Raw genomic sequence first — 15,498 nt, forward strand, 5'->3', positions numbered from 1 at the left:
AAACATTGCTTTATTCAAAACAAGAATACCCACATATCACAGTTTAGGTTTTTTGATAAGAAACTATGATGAAATAAAAAAGAGCAAACTCAAATTAGTTATCAAAACATCTATGGGCGTGTATCACAACTATCAACCACTCCCACTCACAATACAACGTGAGTACGTACACACCGGAATTTTTAGTGTATCTGTGCATACACACACACACACACAAAGCTTAGAAAACTTTTGTTCAAAAATTAATATATACATATTTGTGTTCAAATATTTGAGCTTTTTTCTCTTGTCTAAATGACCATTATAATTCAATTGTGCATTGATTTAAACAAGAAAAGTGGTGTTATATCACAATTTTAATGGCTCTTAGGAATATATTTTCGCAAAAGACAATTTTTCTTATTGAATTATTGATATTTTTTAAATTAAATATAAATAAATAAAAAAGATTTTTAATGAATAATTGGGCTCCAAGTGTTGGCAGGTGTATTCCAACAGCATAAACGGCGGCGCTTCATCCCTTTTACTTCGGCAGAGGAATCCGCGTCTACTCTCTCTCGCTGTGCGGGCAGTACAAGAAATTCTAGAAATGTCGGCTCTTAGAACGGTTTTTCTGCTACCGACGGCTTCAATTATACCTTTCTCGCAACTCTCTTCTCCAGGTTACTGTTTTCCGGATAAATTGGCCATTTCGTGCTGCTCAGCGACGTCTCCAGTTGCCGTGGTGAGTGGAAATGTGGATAAGCAGTCTTATGAGAGAAATGAGGTTCGGCTTGGATTGCCGAGCAAAGGTCGAATGGCTACAGACACTCTTGATCTTCTCAAGGTAATTCTGGGTTGTTAATGAACTTAGTGATGATTGTTTGCGATTATATTTTTGAGGAATTTAGTGGGTCGACTGATTTTTTTTGTTTTGTTTTGTTTTTTGGGTTGGGACTGAAGGATTGTCAATTGTCAGTGAGGCAGGTGAATCCACGGCAGTATGTCGCTGAAGTGCCTCAGGTGCTTCTCTCTCTCTCTCTCTCTCTCTCTCTCTCTCTCGAGCGTGACATTTCTATAGAAAATTCTTGGTATTATCCGAAGCAAAATCCTTGTTGATTGCTGATATGAGATTAATTTGTTGTGCCTTTTATTTTCCTCGTTGATGAGGTTTACTTAAAATGATATTCAGTTATAATTGATACTTTTGAGTTCAAGTTTAGTGTGTTTTTTGTGAGTAAAAACGTGGATGTAGCTTAGTGATCTTGTAGTCAGTTATGGTAATTCTTGTTATGTTACATGAGGCAGTGTCAACAAGACGTAGTTGATTGATGTAGCTGAAACTCAATTGAAGTTAAAGCTTATGCAATTGTACGAAATGTTTTCAGTTAATCCTGTTCTCCCAAAAGATTCACAGCTGCCGTTTTGCTGTGTACTGAACTTGAATATATTTCTGTGATGCCAAAGGGAAGTGGTGTATTGTCTTATATAGTTTTAACTCCTCTCGCGGTCATCAGCTGAAGAGCGTGTACTTGTTTATATGACTTCACTGTAGTTTCTCTTATTTTAGCCTATTCGTGATATTGCAGATTACTAATTTGGAAGTTTGGTTTCAACGGCCTAAAGACATTGTGAGAAAATTAATATCTGGAGATTTGGACCTCGGAATTGTTGGATTGGACACTGTTAAAGAGTACGGGCAGGTAAGAGGGAGTCCATAGGGAGATTGTAGTCTAACATGATGAATTTTTGGAATACTGTGTATAATTAGCATAAAATAACTTCATACAGTCATAATTTTTTGTTGTTATTGTTAAAATCGGTCCATTTTCCACTTCTTGATGCTATTTATCTATGCAACAAAACCATCCACGCACGTGTTCCCTATGTTATAAGTTACTTCTGTTTTTTGTTTTTTTTGTTTTTTTTTTTTCTATTTGACGTCATTTGTAGCTGTGCCAGAGGTGGTTATATTTGTTTCAGATGTTGTGGATTACTACTATTGTTGCTGCCCGACAGCACAGAAAAATCCCTTCAGGATAGCCTGATAGGCTAGTCAGAACATGTCCACATCTTGCGAACGACTAACCGGAATTACTAGTTCATTGTTTGCTATATAAACCCATTAAAGATACTTATGGTGGCCGTCTCCTGGTCAAACACCTTTAATTGAATTTTGATTTCCCTGCTGCGGTGCTCTCTTCCACTGTCTGCGACCTCTTCCATATTGGGAGTAGCATGATGTAGGATCCATTTCATTTATAATTCCTTAAGCCTACTTGTTCCAAAACTCTAAAATGTTATCCAGGAAAGGGCGCAAGAGTGTTGATTCCTTTGTAACTGATGTTCAACAGGGGCGCATATGCATAAAAATGGAGTTTTACTCATCTTCAAGGAACCGAAAGAGATGATGATTTGACACCATTGAAAGTAGTGTTTTATTATTACTAGTTGTGGCAATGCTCATTCATTATGCATAATGTTGCTGTGAATACATGAATTTTATTTTATTTTTATTATATTTGCCTATAGATTTGTCGTAATGTAGTTTGGGCGTTGATATTCACGTTTCTCTCCAATTACTCAGGTTAAAGTTTGAAGCTTTTTTTACTTTTGGAGTAATCATTCTAGAATAAGGACTTGGATTATATGCAAGCAGTAACTCTGATTTGATTGTTATACACAATAGTAAATTCCAGTATTTGGAAATATGTATTTTTTTAATTTATTATCGGTAATTGTTTGTACATAATGAATTGTGTATTCGGGCTGTTGACTTGTAGGATTTTGTATAGGATCTTTGACATTTATATTTTTCTTTTGTAGGGGAGTGAAGACCTCATTCTTGTCCACGACACTCTGGAGTATGGAGATTGCCGTTTATCCCTAGCAGTGAGTCATTGTTTATTATTGTAATCGATCATCTGCAACTCCTTGTTTTTGAATTTTTGGATAGTGGGTGTATAGTGTTTCTCTCTTTGCTAGATTCCCAGGTATGGCATATTTGAGAATATAAATTCTTTGGAAGAACTAGCTCGAATGCCACAGTGGACACCTGAGAGACCTCTGAGAGTTGCTACTGGCTTCACATATGTATGTATTATTTAAAGAGTACAATTTATTATTGGTCCTGGTTTCCGTTCTTAAAAATCTTTTTATGGTTAAAGTTTTATTTAAAATAATTTTTGCAGTTGGGTCATAGGTTTATGGGAGAAAATGGATTGAAGCATGTTACCTTTTCAACTGCCGATGGCGCTTTGGAGGCTGCTCCTGCAGTAAGAATGATATTCTTCCACAAATCATATGCTATCTCTTCCTTAGAAAATGACTTTTATATTTTTTTCTTCTGATTGACAACTTTTCTCCTCATTTTGAGTTGCTAGATCCTGATTTAAGGAACACTTTGTTTTCTGGAGCATGAACCCTTGGGAAAGGTTTTAGAAGCCATCAACAGAAGCATGAAACATATTTTTTTTTTAGAAGTTCACATCTAGAAATAATGCTCATTAGAGCAATCAGAGGAAATAGAGCTTCATATAATGTTGGAACTTTGATACAAAATGCCATCATGTTATGCGTTGGCTGAGTTGCACTGGTTTTCTACCTATTCATTTAGAGTGTATGGTATAGGACACTGCTAGTCGTCAATAGCCATCTTAATTGAGGGTTTATTTGTAAGACAATACATATAGTTGTGTAAAACTATTGGCATTGAACGTTTTAACTAAAAAATTCAAGCCTGTGTTGCACGGATACGGATACGGATACGGGTATCGTATCGAATACGATACGGATTTGATGATACTGCAAATTTTGAAAATATAAGATACGATATAGTTATGATACGACAATTATTAAAATATATATAAATATTATATATATATATATTTATTTATTTATATAAATTAATATTATATATATATATGTAAACATGTACAAGTTTAGAGGAGTGATTTAATTAAAAAAAATTCAAATTTTTTTGCCGAAACATATCTCCGTCGTGTTCATGGCGTATCCTAGCCGCATCCATGACGTATCCGAATGGTCAAACCTACAAAAAGTCAACGACACAGATTTTGCCGTATCCGACATGCGTATCGGCGTGTCGTATCTGTATCGTGTCGTATCCGTGTCCGATACTTCAGAGAAAAAAATTTAGAAGTATTCGCGCGACATAGATTCAAGCAGTTTTCACCTTAATAAAGTCTTGTAATGAGTGCAAACCAGAGGAGCCACTCTTTGCTTGCAATTTCCATCACAGACTTGCACCTTAAACCTGTTCTTGTCTTCAGCAAAGAACTAAAAGCTGTAGCAGTTTTATGCATATTGAGATATTATGGAGGAGTGCATCCTTTGACCACTTTGCTAATTCTCTTTATGTCTTATGTATGATCTGCTTATCATTGACATTTTTCAGATATTTCTCACCAAGAATTCCTGCAAATCTGAGAGCCTTGTTAATACCACTATGCCAATCCATCAGCAGAAAATTTAAGGTCGAGATAAGAACCTTGAGATTAGTGAGGTCGGTGTAAAAAATTTCTTGGTAAAAGTAAGAGACAAATAAGTGGAAGTTTCTGTTGGGTGAAATGAGCTTCGAAATGCCCTAGGGAAGAAGATGCTGGGTCTTGTATATATATTGATTTTTTGAACTATTGACTACAGCCATAGAATTTACTCTATGAAAGTTAGCTCTCACCCACCGTGCACAGATTGTGGAATAATATTAGCTCAGTTATCTCGAATAAACTTTTGTTCAAGTTCGCTGCTAAGTATATACAAGTTTTTCTGCTTGGATGGTTTTTTTAAGCTTTTAATTCATGCTTTGATGCTTTATCATAATACAGCCGTATCTTCTTGAATACTTGCTCACATGAAGCATTCACCCTTGCGAAAATAATTGCTGATTGTTTCCTATTCTTTCAGATGGGGATTGCTGATGCTATTGTGGACCTTGTGAGTAGTGGAACCACGTTAAGAGAGAATAATTTGAAAGAAATCGAAGGTGGAATTATTTTGGAAAGCCAGGTAATTACTAATGTTATTTCTGATCTATACATGCCTTCAAAAGATCAGGATCTGGTTCAGAAATGGTTATGCTAATTGATTTATAGTTGTTGCTTCGGAATCTCGTTTGACCTTGGTTTGCTATTTCAGGCTGTTTTTGTTGCTAGCAAAAGGTCATTGATCCAACGGAAGGGTGTGCTTGATGTAACACATGAAATGATTGAAAGATTGGAGGCACATTTAAGGGCTGCTGGACAGTTCACGGTATGAATTGGTTGCTTTCTATGTTCAACTATAATCTTCTTGTTATTTCTGTTCCTTGACGGTTCTCATTGCAGGTAACTGCCAACATGAGGGGTAGAAATGCAGAAGAAGTGGCTGAGCGAGTTCTGAGCCACACCTCTCTATCTGGTTTGCAGGTCAGACCAACTTGTTATATTGGGTGGTATTTAGTGATGTTGATAACTTCCGACGGGGTATCAATTGATAGTATTCTTTTTCTAGATCTAAAGCTTCTTTCTTTGTGTTTTACTTTGTATGCAGGGACCCACTATAAGCCCAGTTTTTTCCAAGCGTGACGGGAAGGTAGCAGTGGAATATTATGCTATAGTTATTTGTGTACCAAAGAAAGCTCTTTACAAGTCTGTTCAACAGCTTAGAGCGGTGAGAATTTACTCTTGCTGCTACATCTATGTGTGCTTGTTCATGCGTGGGGCCGTGGGTAACTTTTCTGCTATGGTCTTGAGAAGAACATTTCTATAAGCTTTATTGTAACAAGTATAGCTTGATTGGAATTGGATTGTCCCTATTGGCGAACTGCGTCCCATCTTCAGTTGACAATAGTTCTAGCATCAAAACCTCTTTTTCCACGTTTATCTACACTTTTGAGTGTATTTCCATTTTACACCGGGATCTTAAGGTTGTTTGTTTGTCCATTTCATCTTCTTCATTTGACATCAGTATCATATTGTCATGTTTATTTCTGCGTTGTGGCTCCGGGGAAGATTTTTCTTTTGATCCTGTTCTTGTACTCATCTTATCCTGCAAAGATATGTTCTATATGTGCTGTTTGTGTGTTTTTACAGCTCATCTCCACCTTTTCACTTGCGAGTTTGCGTTTGCTTGTGATTACCATTTGTTTGCCTCAAATACAATTTCTCTCTTTGGGAAATGGCGGAGGTATTTACATCTCAGTTATCATCTGGTGCAGATTGGAGGCAGCGGGGTTCTCATTTCTCCTCTGACCTACATTTTTGACGAGGAAACTCCAAGATGGCACCAACTTCTTTCAAACTTGGGGCTTTAGAGCATCAGTGTATCCTGTGCCTTCTTTGTCGTCCTCAACTGTAAACGGGAAGCCGTATCATGAAAATTCCAAGTATCAACAAATTTCTTATCATCTCTCGTTTCAGTTAATAACTCGTGTTCTGCAACAATTGGAGAAAATCAGTTCATCTCCACTTGCTTTAGGACTTCAGGGGGTTGGTGGCTGTACCATTAATTATGTAACCTATTTGCGTCACTTGCATAGATTTTTGGTTGAGGAATGAATGTATGATATGAATGTGTTCTTTGTTGTATTAAAATTTTCGCTTTAATATTTATGCCTACAATTACTAGGTAGATTTATTCTCGTGCGTTTGTAAACAAGAAATCAAACGTTCTACATTAATGAACATCATTGATGTTTAGTTCTATTATTTAAGAGATCGTGCTTAGAAATTAAGCTAAAATATTCTGTATGAATTAATAGACTTGGAACGACAGAGATATAGAAAAACACATTAAAAACATTTAGACTTGTACCCTTGTTCTTCTTGCCAAGGAATATAATTTATGCCATTATGTCTTCTTCTGCGTTGTCCACAAGGTATCTGAGTTAGTTCTCAATACTGGCTTTGTAATTTCTGTCCAGGCGTCCACTGTGGAGGCACAATAATTTGAAACAATGGTTGGTGTGGCTATTTGATGATTGCCACGTCCGTCCTGTTGTACTTGGGCTCAATATTGTCATATTCCTTAAGCCCAATTACGTGTCTGTGTTTAAGCCCATAAAAATTTGAGAATGGTTTGATCTTCAAGCGACCAGAGCTAGACAGCCTTTGGAGAAACTGGAATCGTAAAACCAGTTGTGCACCTGGTATGATTTCTACTGCGCTTGTGCAAGAAACCTACTCCGATCTGGAAAATCCATCAGAGGACCAAACAATTTAGACAAGGTGAGAAATGAGTGATTGAATATTACAAAACACAATGGCAAGTGTTGGACCTCGGATATGAAGAATCATGGGAACGCAAACCTGACAGTATCAAATTCCATAAACGGATGGAGAATGACAGACTTTGAGTTTTTGGCTGGGTTAAACCGTGAATCGGACCAAGTCATACGACTTATCTTGGGCAGAAATCCTCTACCATAACTGAGTGAAGTACTCGCAAAAATACGTCAAGAAAAGGGAGATGTGTCACCTACTGTAGAGTCCGAGCATTGATCAGCAAGAAAAAATTTCCCAACACTCAAATCTCGACAAGATAAAATACAACTCTGGTGTTACTATTGTAACAAACCGTGGCATACTCGAGAGAATTGTTGCGATTTACATGGTAAGCCTCCAAATTGAAACCGAAGAATATGAAACCGAAGGGACATGGTGATTCAAAATCTTATCTCACGGGAAAAGAAGAACCAAATAACGCAGACATTTCCTCTGGGGCACCAACTTTCAGTAAGGAGCAATTAGATCCACGGTATAAATTGTTCCAATTCTTACTGTGTGTTTGGAAACTAATGATTTGGGAGGATTTCATAGGATTTGGTAGGGTTGAGCAAAATATCGGTCAAACTGAGAAAACCGAAAAAACCGAAAAAATTTAGAAATTCGGTTCGGTTTAATCGGCTTAATCGGGTTATTCGGTTTAGAAATTCGGTTTAATCGGTTTATTCGGTTCGGTTTTCTTGGGAAAAAATCGGTTAGACCGATAAAACCGAATATATATATATATATATATATATATATATATGTATATATATATATATATATATATATATATATATATATATATATATATGTTGGGCATCAAATTTGGATAGGATGCATTTTTATTTCTACTGGGCTTTTTACATGATGGAAAGTTGGAAACCCAATTCTATTGAAATAAACCCAACTATTGGCTGCCCTAACTCGGTAATAAAATTCAGTTGTAGTTTTGTGTAAATATCTCTGTATATTTGAATCATGTATTAAATTCAGTTGTAGTTTTGTGTAAATATGGTTAAAAAGTTTATTTAATAAAAAATCGGTTATTTCGATCGAAAACCGAAATAACCGAATTTTTATCGGTTCGGTTTCCTCGGTTTTCTTTTCAAAATTCGGTCGGTTCGGTTTTCCAAAAATACATTTCGGTCGGTTCGGTTTTCAAAAAGTTCGGTTAGGTCGGGTCGGTTCTGACCGATTGCACACCCCTAGGATTTGGAGTTGGAATTGGATTTGGAAATTCAAGTATTTGAAATTCCATTTGGTGTTTGGTTTAAAATTTAAAAATGGTATTTACAAATACATTTTTTGTTTGGAGAAGAAAAGATTCGAATTTGGAATTTTAAAATTTTACTGAGCTACCCTTAAAAATCATATAAACATAAATAATCCAAACAAGTTTAGAAATTAATAATTCTTCTCTATTATTTGTGTTTGTAAATTCAAAAATTAATTATTATTTATTAATCATAGTGCACATAAATCATAATTAAAAAATCATCAAATAACTTCAAACTTTAACATAAAATTAATTATTAAACGTAAAAAGAGACTTTGGTAATTACTCTAATTTTTATTATATTAATCATTAAATAACACACGAAACTTATAAAATTTAAACGAAATCTTTCAACTTCTAAAAAAAATTAAAAGGAAAAAAGTCTTAACCATGTAGAAGCTTTTGGTGGAGAATGATTTGTTGATAAGAATGATGTATTGGATAACAAAAGTAATTGTATATTTTTAAAATCCAAATTCCATCAAATCTTATCCAATTTGATAGGATTTGGATATACACATTGAAATCCAATGAAATCCCATTAAATTTTAAACAAATCCATCCTTTTTTTGAATCACCTTGCCAAACAGTAAAAATAGGATTTTGAAATCCAAATCCCATGAAATCCTCTCAAATCTTGGTTGCCAAACACATTGTTACATTTTTCACACCCCATTTCGTCACCAGTATCATGTGCTCTGGCACAAATGTAATTATTTACAATCCACTGCTTTTAATGTGTCCACCTTTAGGGGTGCCAATAGGGTCGGATGGGTCGGGTTTCGGGTCAACCCACGTGTTTTTTTTTTATTTTTAACCCGAATCCAACCTGAACCCGAAACAACCCGAAAACCTCCAACCCGAACACGAACTCCTCTAACCCGACTCAACTCATCTAACTCACTTAACCCGAATTTTATTTATTTATTTTTTAAAAAATAATGAATTTAAATTCGAAAAAATAAAAAATAATAATAATATTTTAATTTAAACATATAATAACAAAATTTCCGATTTAAATTTGAAGTTTAATGATAGAAAATTAAAAATATATTTACTAAATCAAATTAATAATTGTTAAAAAAAATAAAAAATATACAAAATAAATATTAAATGATCAAAATTTATCATATAAATATACAATAAATTTTGTTCAAACATACAATATATAAAAATATAGGTAATATTTTCAACAAAAAAAAATTCGGGTCAACCCGAAACCCGTCTAACCCGAACCCACCCACCCAACCCGAAAAACCCCAACCCGAACCTGGTTTTTTTCATGTTGGGTCGTGTCAGGTTGAGAGGTCGTGTTGTATTTTGCCACCTCTATCCACCTTTTTCTCTCAAGACAATATTTTCTCCAGACCACCATTGACAGCCAGTTGTAAAAAATCTTGGAATATATGCAAAAAATGATACCAAAAATGGGGAATTAGAAAACTATAAAAAGCGTGAATAGCGGAAAAAACAGAAAGGGCTAAATTCGAAGAAGATAGAAAAAGAAGAGTGGTAGCAGTGGCGGTTCAATGGTACTCACTTGTGACATTGTCATTTCATTATCTCGATAAAATACAATCCATCTTTCTGATCTTACATCTTTTTATGAACTAATATTATATCTGTGCAGCTTGGTTTTGTCATCACAAAAAGGAAAAAATTGTTAGGATATCTTCTATTAACATTGGGTTTTGGTGATTGAAAAATACACAGTATCAAGTGATTTCAGGATCCAGCCGCTCATTTTATTGTAATAAAGGTTTTTCAAACCGCTGGATTTCTTCAAGCCATTTTAGGATCCAACCGCTGGATTTTTTCAAGCCATTTCAGTATTTCAAGCCGCTCGATCTAGAAATCAAACCGTTGGACTGTATTGAACTATAACTGCAAGACATCCTTTAACAAGTAACTGGTCCAAATTATTGAATTCAAGCCATTGTTTTCCAAACGCAACATTGATCATTCCCAAAAGTATGGTGCATTTTGAACCATTTAGATAGAAACTCAATCTAGAAAGATGACACATTTTTCTAACAACTTCCAAAATGACAAGAAGCCACTCTATTCGGACATTGTATGTCAACTTTGTCAAAAGGCGTGAACTTGAATTCAAGGGAACACTAATGAGCATTTAATGATTTGTATGGAATATGTCCATATTATCAGAAAACATTACATATGATCGTAAAAAGAGATTTTGACTGTTGAACCAATCTACTATAAATATGCAGTACATCTCAAAGAAAGACACTACCGAAACTATTTCAAATCACTGAAACTTTCAAGAAAACAAAAGTTTGCATACTTTAAGATTTTTTAGAACACTTACGGTTTCTACTGACTGTTCAACCAAAGCACACTCATCTATAATATATCAGATCTACAAGGATCAATTTGGGCTACCTCAACCAAGTCAAGTCATTACAAAGTTGACGTTGGGTCATCATCATTATTTATTGTGTTGTTTGGTGAACCTAGGGTTCGTAAACATCAAGTCCTTGTAAGCTAATCTCTAAGGCATAGTTTGGTACATGGGATAATGGAGGGATTGATAAATAATCCTCCTTATCCTATGTTTGGTACATTTTTAAAAAGCTCGTGATAATATCATGGGCCTTTGATAAATAATTTTTTAGAGGGATAAAATATCTCTTCTATTATGTGTGATAATTTTAATATAATAATAAAATGTACTACAAATGACTTAATTACCCTCACTTTACAAATGATTTTTATAAATCTATGCTAGTAGGTAGAAAATAAAATTAAATAATTATTTTTATTTTTTATATATATTATATAATATGATAATTATATAAATGATTTCGAGATAATTATATTAATAATTTTTATAAATCTCAATAAAATTATTAGTATCACTCGATAAACCTTAAAAATTGATATTTGACTTGACTCGCAAAATCAAGGGCTCAATTATCATATTATATAATATATAAAATTAGGTAAAAATAAATAAATCATGCAAACTCTATCGACGCATGAATAAATAAAAAATATGAACTCAAGCAACAACTTTGAAATTATAAAATTTATTATGATAAGGTTAATTTTGTCATTACAATCTAATATATAAATTTAATCGCTCTTATTAAAATCATACTAAACATTAAATATAATATCCTACATCTTATTTATCATTAATTTATCCTTATATTATTTATCACATGTTTATCCTATCATGTGTACCAAACTATGCCTAAGAGTTTCAATTTAGGTAGTGTGATAAGTTATAACTGAAGTGAGTCGTTATAAGATGTTGTAAAGCCAAAATTTTTTAGTGGAAATCTTCCTAAGTGGAAGAAGGGGCGACGCACGAATTTTATCTTCGAACATCCATAAAACTTTATGTGTCCTTTATTTACGCAATTTTACCTCTTTGCTTATTAATATCTTCATATCTTTTCTTGTTAAATTGCCAACTTTTGTGTATGTCACTAGCCTAACAGGCTATTTCCACACTTATTTTATAACAAGTGGTCCAGTAAGTCTAGTCATTCAAGAACACGTATTAATAGCTTGAAAAGTGTTAAGAACATTTTAAAGATTTTCAAATAAATCTAATTGTTTATTCATCCCCTCTAAACATGTTTCCGATCCTAATAAAATCTCATCAATTTTGCTTGATTATATCCTCAGAATTTTTCTGCATATGATCTTGTGTTACTTGATAAATATCTTGAGAATTACATTATTGATAGTACAAACAGTGAATTTTCGGCAATTAATGAGATTGCATCTTGCTACAAAAATGGTAAAAACAAAAAAGATATTGCGTAGTTTATATTCTTGTTACTTTAGCATTGACTTTGTCAGTTGCTGTCGTGAGTGTAAAAAGAGCATTTTCTGCAATATATATCATAAAAAATCGAAAGTGCAACCGCATGGAAGATGATTGACTTAATGTTTGTTTGGTTGCATACATTGGTAAAGATATTTTTAATGAAATTAACAATGAATCTATTATGCAACGATTTTATATCATGACTTATAGTCAAGAACAATTGTAATTTCAGCATAAATGTTTTTGAGGTATATCTATTGACTCTTTTAAAATAATATATCATTGACTTCCCCATTCTCGACTATATTCATGGCTTCGCCCCTTATTGTACAACGTATTGTGTTTGACACGGTTGAAAAGATATTTGTTTAAAAATTACAAAAAGTAAGCCCACAAAAAAAGAAAAAAAAAAACCCTCACATATTAACTCGTCTCCAAGCTCCTAAACATAGTTTAATTTTCAAAATTTAATTTCAACCTCATCACAACAGTAAGAGAAAGAGAAAATATAGAAATTACTTCTAGTTAGAAAATCTATCCCAACTTCTTTATATTAACAATGTGTTTGGATGTATAAAAATGTGATTTGGAATTGAATTTAGAATTGAAATTGGAATTGGGTTTGGATTTTAAAACCATGAAATTAAATTCCATTTTGGTGTTTGTCAAAAATTTAAAATGCAATTTGAAATTTGGGAAATTTGATTTACAATTAAAAAAATATTATTTATATTTAAAATTTTGTATTGCTAATTTTAAAATTATTTTTTTATTAATAATATTTATATAAATACCCATATCTTTTATGGTGAAAAAAATTGAACATATAAAAAATATATTTATTAAATGGATTTTAATAAATGAAAAATATAAAAATTATCAAGAGAAAATTAATACAATTAATAAGAAAAAAAGGGAAGTGAGAGAAACATGAGTTCAGGTAATGACTTCGAACTGTTTTATTCATAACTGACAACCTATATTTATATGATACAATGATATAATACAAATTTATAGATAGAAAGATTGAGGTATCAATTTTAATAAAAAAATATATACACATAATCATCTTCAATTATAATCATATTACTATACTTCTCCTTAGATAATTATCTACACAACAACAACTTCGTTGAATATTTTATTTGGCAACGTGCATGGTTGCTTGAAAACTTCATGAAGAGTCAAGTAATGTATCGTTAAAATCTCGACAATAGAACTCACTGGAAAAAACTTGAGCTAAGAAAAAAGAGTACACCAATAGACAGTTCTCCTTGTATGGTCTCTTGACGATGGATATGCGTCATTAAAACCTTATTAGAAAAAACTCAATGCGACAAAAACCTAGTGAATGAAAAATAGTACGACATTTCTTACTTCTTATTAACCGCTCGAGAAAATTCATAAACAAGTCATAAAGAATGTAGTCTAAACTGCCCCATGTTGCAAGCATCACTCGAAATATGTAAGTTGTTATATGATCTTGCGTGCTACTTTCTCAAAATTTAATATCGGTAATGCTGTTATGAAAATATCAATCACATTAAATTCAATTGATGCTTATATATGAAACTTCAGGAACAAATATCTTCGATCATTATCAAGCAACATTAACGGATGGAACTTATTCATATAAATAAATATATATATAACATATGTTTATATTTTAATTACTTTGACAGTTTTAGTAAAATCTTCAGAAGTATCAACTAATGTGAATAAATCACATATGTCTGAATTATCTTAAAATCATCATAATGACTTTTGTCACTTTATTGAAAATATAATATTGGAGGTATAATCTAATTTCATTTGATATTTCAAATCGTTCATGAATTTTTCTGTGTTTATCATTGTTTAATCATCACATCCATGACAAGTGAAAACATTTTCTCATAATCGACATCGGGTCCTTTGATAACTTTTTGGTGGATGCTAGCCCAAATTGTCATATCTACAAGTTGTAGTTTTATGTACTTATTATTTTTCATATTAACAAAAGATATATTGATTAAAATAATTATCAATATTGATATTACTTTAATCTTATGGTTTTTAGAAAACAAATAAGTTTTTGAAATCTCATTTCTTAAACATGTTTGTTATTATTCAGGAATAACATTATTTTGATTTGACAATCCATTTTACCGTACCATCTAAAATTACTTTTTTCTGGAGTTTTTATACTTTCAAGGTACAAATTCTTTTGAATTTATTGGTCGACTACGCTTGTGGTGTATTTTATATTTATTTACAAGTAAAATACGATATGTTCTTGCATGACATCAATTTATTTAATATGTTCTAAACACCTAAACCTCTTTTAGATTTTTACTATTATTTATGCCACGGTCTCTTCAGGATGATCAACCCCCTTAATTTTGACATATGAGTTGTTTTATAAATTCATTTGAATGGATTATTGATATATATATATTAAAAAACAATTAGGTTTATTTATATGATTCAGACAAGAAAACATAAAGTTTTCAACTGGTAAAATTATAAGAGGTATAATTATAAGAGCTAAATAATATATCTTATATGTTAACACATTATATAAACGAATGTATTTAAAAACTAAATTTCGAACTTCGAATACACTTTATATTTCATATGAATGACCGAAAAAGAGAATATTCTCATTTATATACATTTAACTTCCCTTCAATGTTGGAAAACATTTCTTTGCTAAAATAACAATTGATGTTGTGTTATAAAATTCTCATTGCTATTGATTTAAATTCCAAATTACTTTCAGTCTCTCTTAGATACTTCATATAATGCATCTTTTTTTTTTTTGCACAATAATTTTAATAATAAACTTTGGTTAAAACCAATATCGTCGATTATTAGTTAACATAATGCCTACAATATTTGTTGTTGGCCACATATCATATACCCAAAATATGACGCCTTATATTCAGAATTAAGAGTTTAATAGTTGATTGGAGGCATTTGATAATTAATCAATTAAATCATTTTAAAAGATTGTATATTATGAAAATTATTATTCTCAGTAAATATCTTCGCAAACATCAGGTTGCGAGTCGTGACCCACATTTATAATTATCTTTTCATTTCAGAAAACATAGGGATTCAGTCCCAATTTGAACAACTGATAGTGATACCAAATTTAATAATTCAATATAAAATTTTTAAAATCTTATAATCTT

The 15,498-nt window shown here is 32.3% G+C and overlaps 1 protein-coding gene and 1 long non-coding RNA gene across 2 annotated transcripts; one reads left to right on the forward strand and one right to left on the reverse strand.

Moving 5' to 3' along the window:
• The first annotated feature begins 471 nt into the window (after window positions 1-471).
• LOC140814119 (ATP phosphoribosyltransferase 2, chloroplastic-like) lies at window positions 472-6,586 on the forward strand. The gene is made up of 11 exons (XM_073172996.1): window positions 472-826; window positions 943-1,002; window positions 1,569-1,682; window positions 2,806-2,871; window positions 2,965-3,072; window positions 3,171-3,254; window positions 4,906-5,007; window positions 5,137-5,250; window positions 5,325-5,405; window positions 5,530-5,649; window positions 6,197-6,586. The coding sequence occupies exons 1-11, from the start codon at window positions 590-592 to the stop codon at window positions 6,290-6,292; spliced, it is 1,182 nt and encodes a 393-aa protein (XP_073029097.1). The 5' UTR covers window positions 472-589; the 3' UTR covers window positions 6,293-6,586.
• A 231-nt stretch (window positions 6,587-6,817) lies between these two features.
• LOC140814120 (uncharacterized) lies at window positions 6,818-7,701 on the reverse strand. Its single transcript, XR_012114072.1, has 3 exons — window positions 7,287-7,701; window positions 7,084-7,157; window positions 6,818-6,986 (listed from the first exon to the last, which is right to left on the reverse strand). It is a non-coding gene; the product is annotated as an uncharacterized lncRNA (long non-coding RNA).
• Between the last annotated feature and the right edge of the window lie 7,797 nt (window positions 7,702-15,498).

The sequence above is a fragment of the Primulina eburnea genome, chromosome 15 (assembly GCF_022965805.1).
Source record: "Primulina eburnea isolate SZY01 chromosome 15, ASM2296580v1, whole genome shotgun sequence".
Taxonomy (NCBI): domain Eukaryota; kingdom Viridiplantae; phylum Streptophyta; class Magnoliopsida; order Lamiales; family Gesneriaceae; genus Primulina; species Primulina eburnea.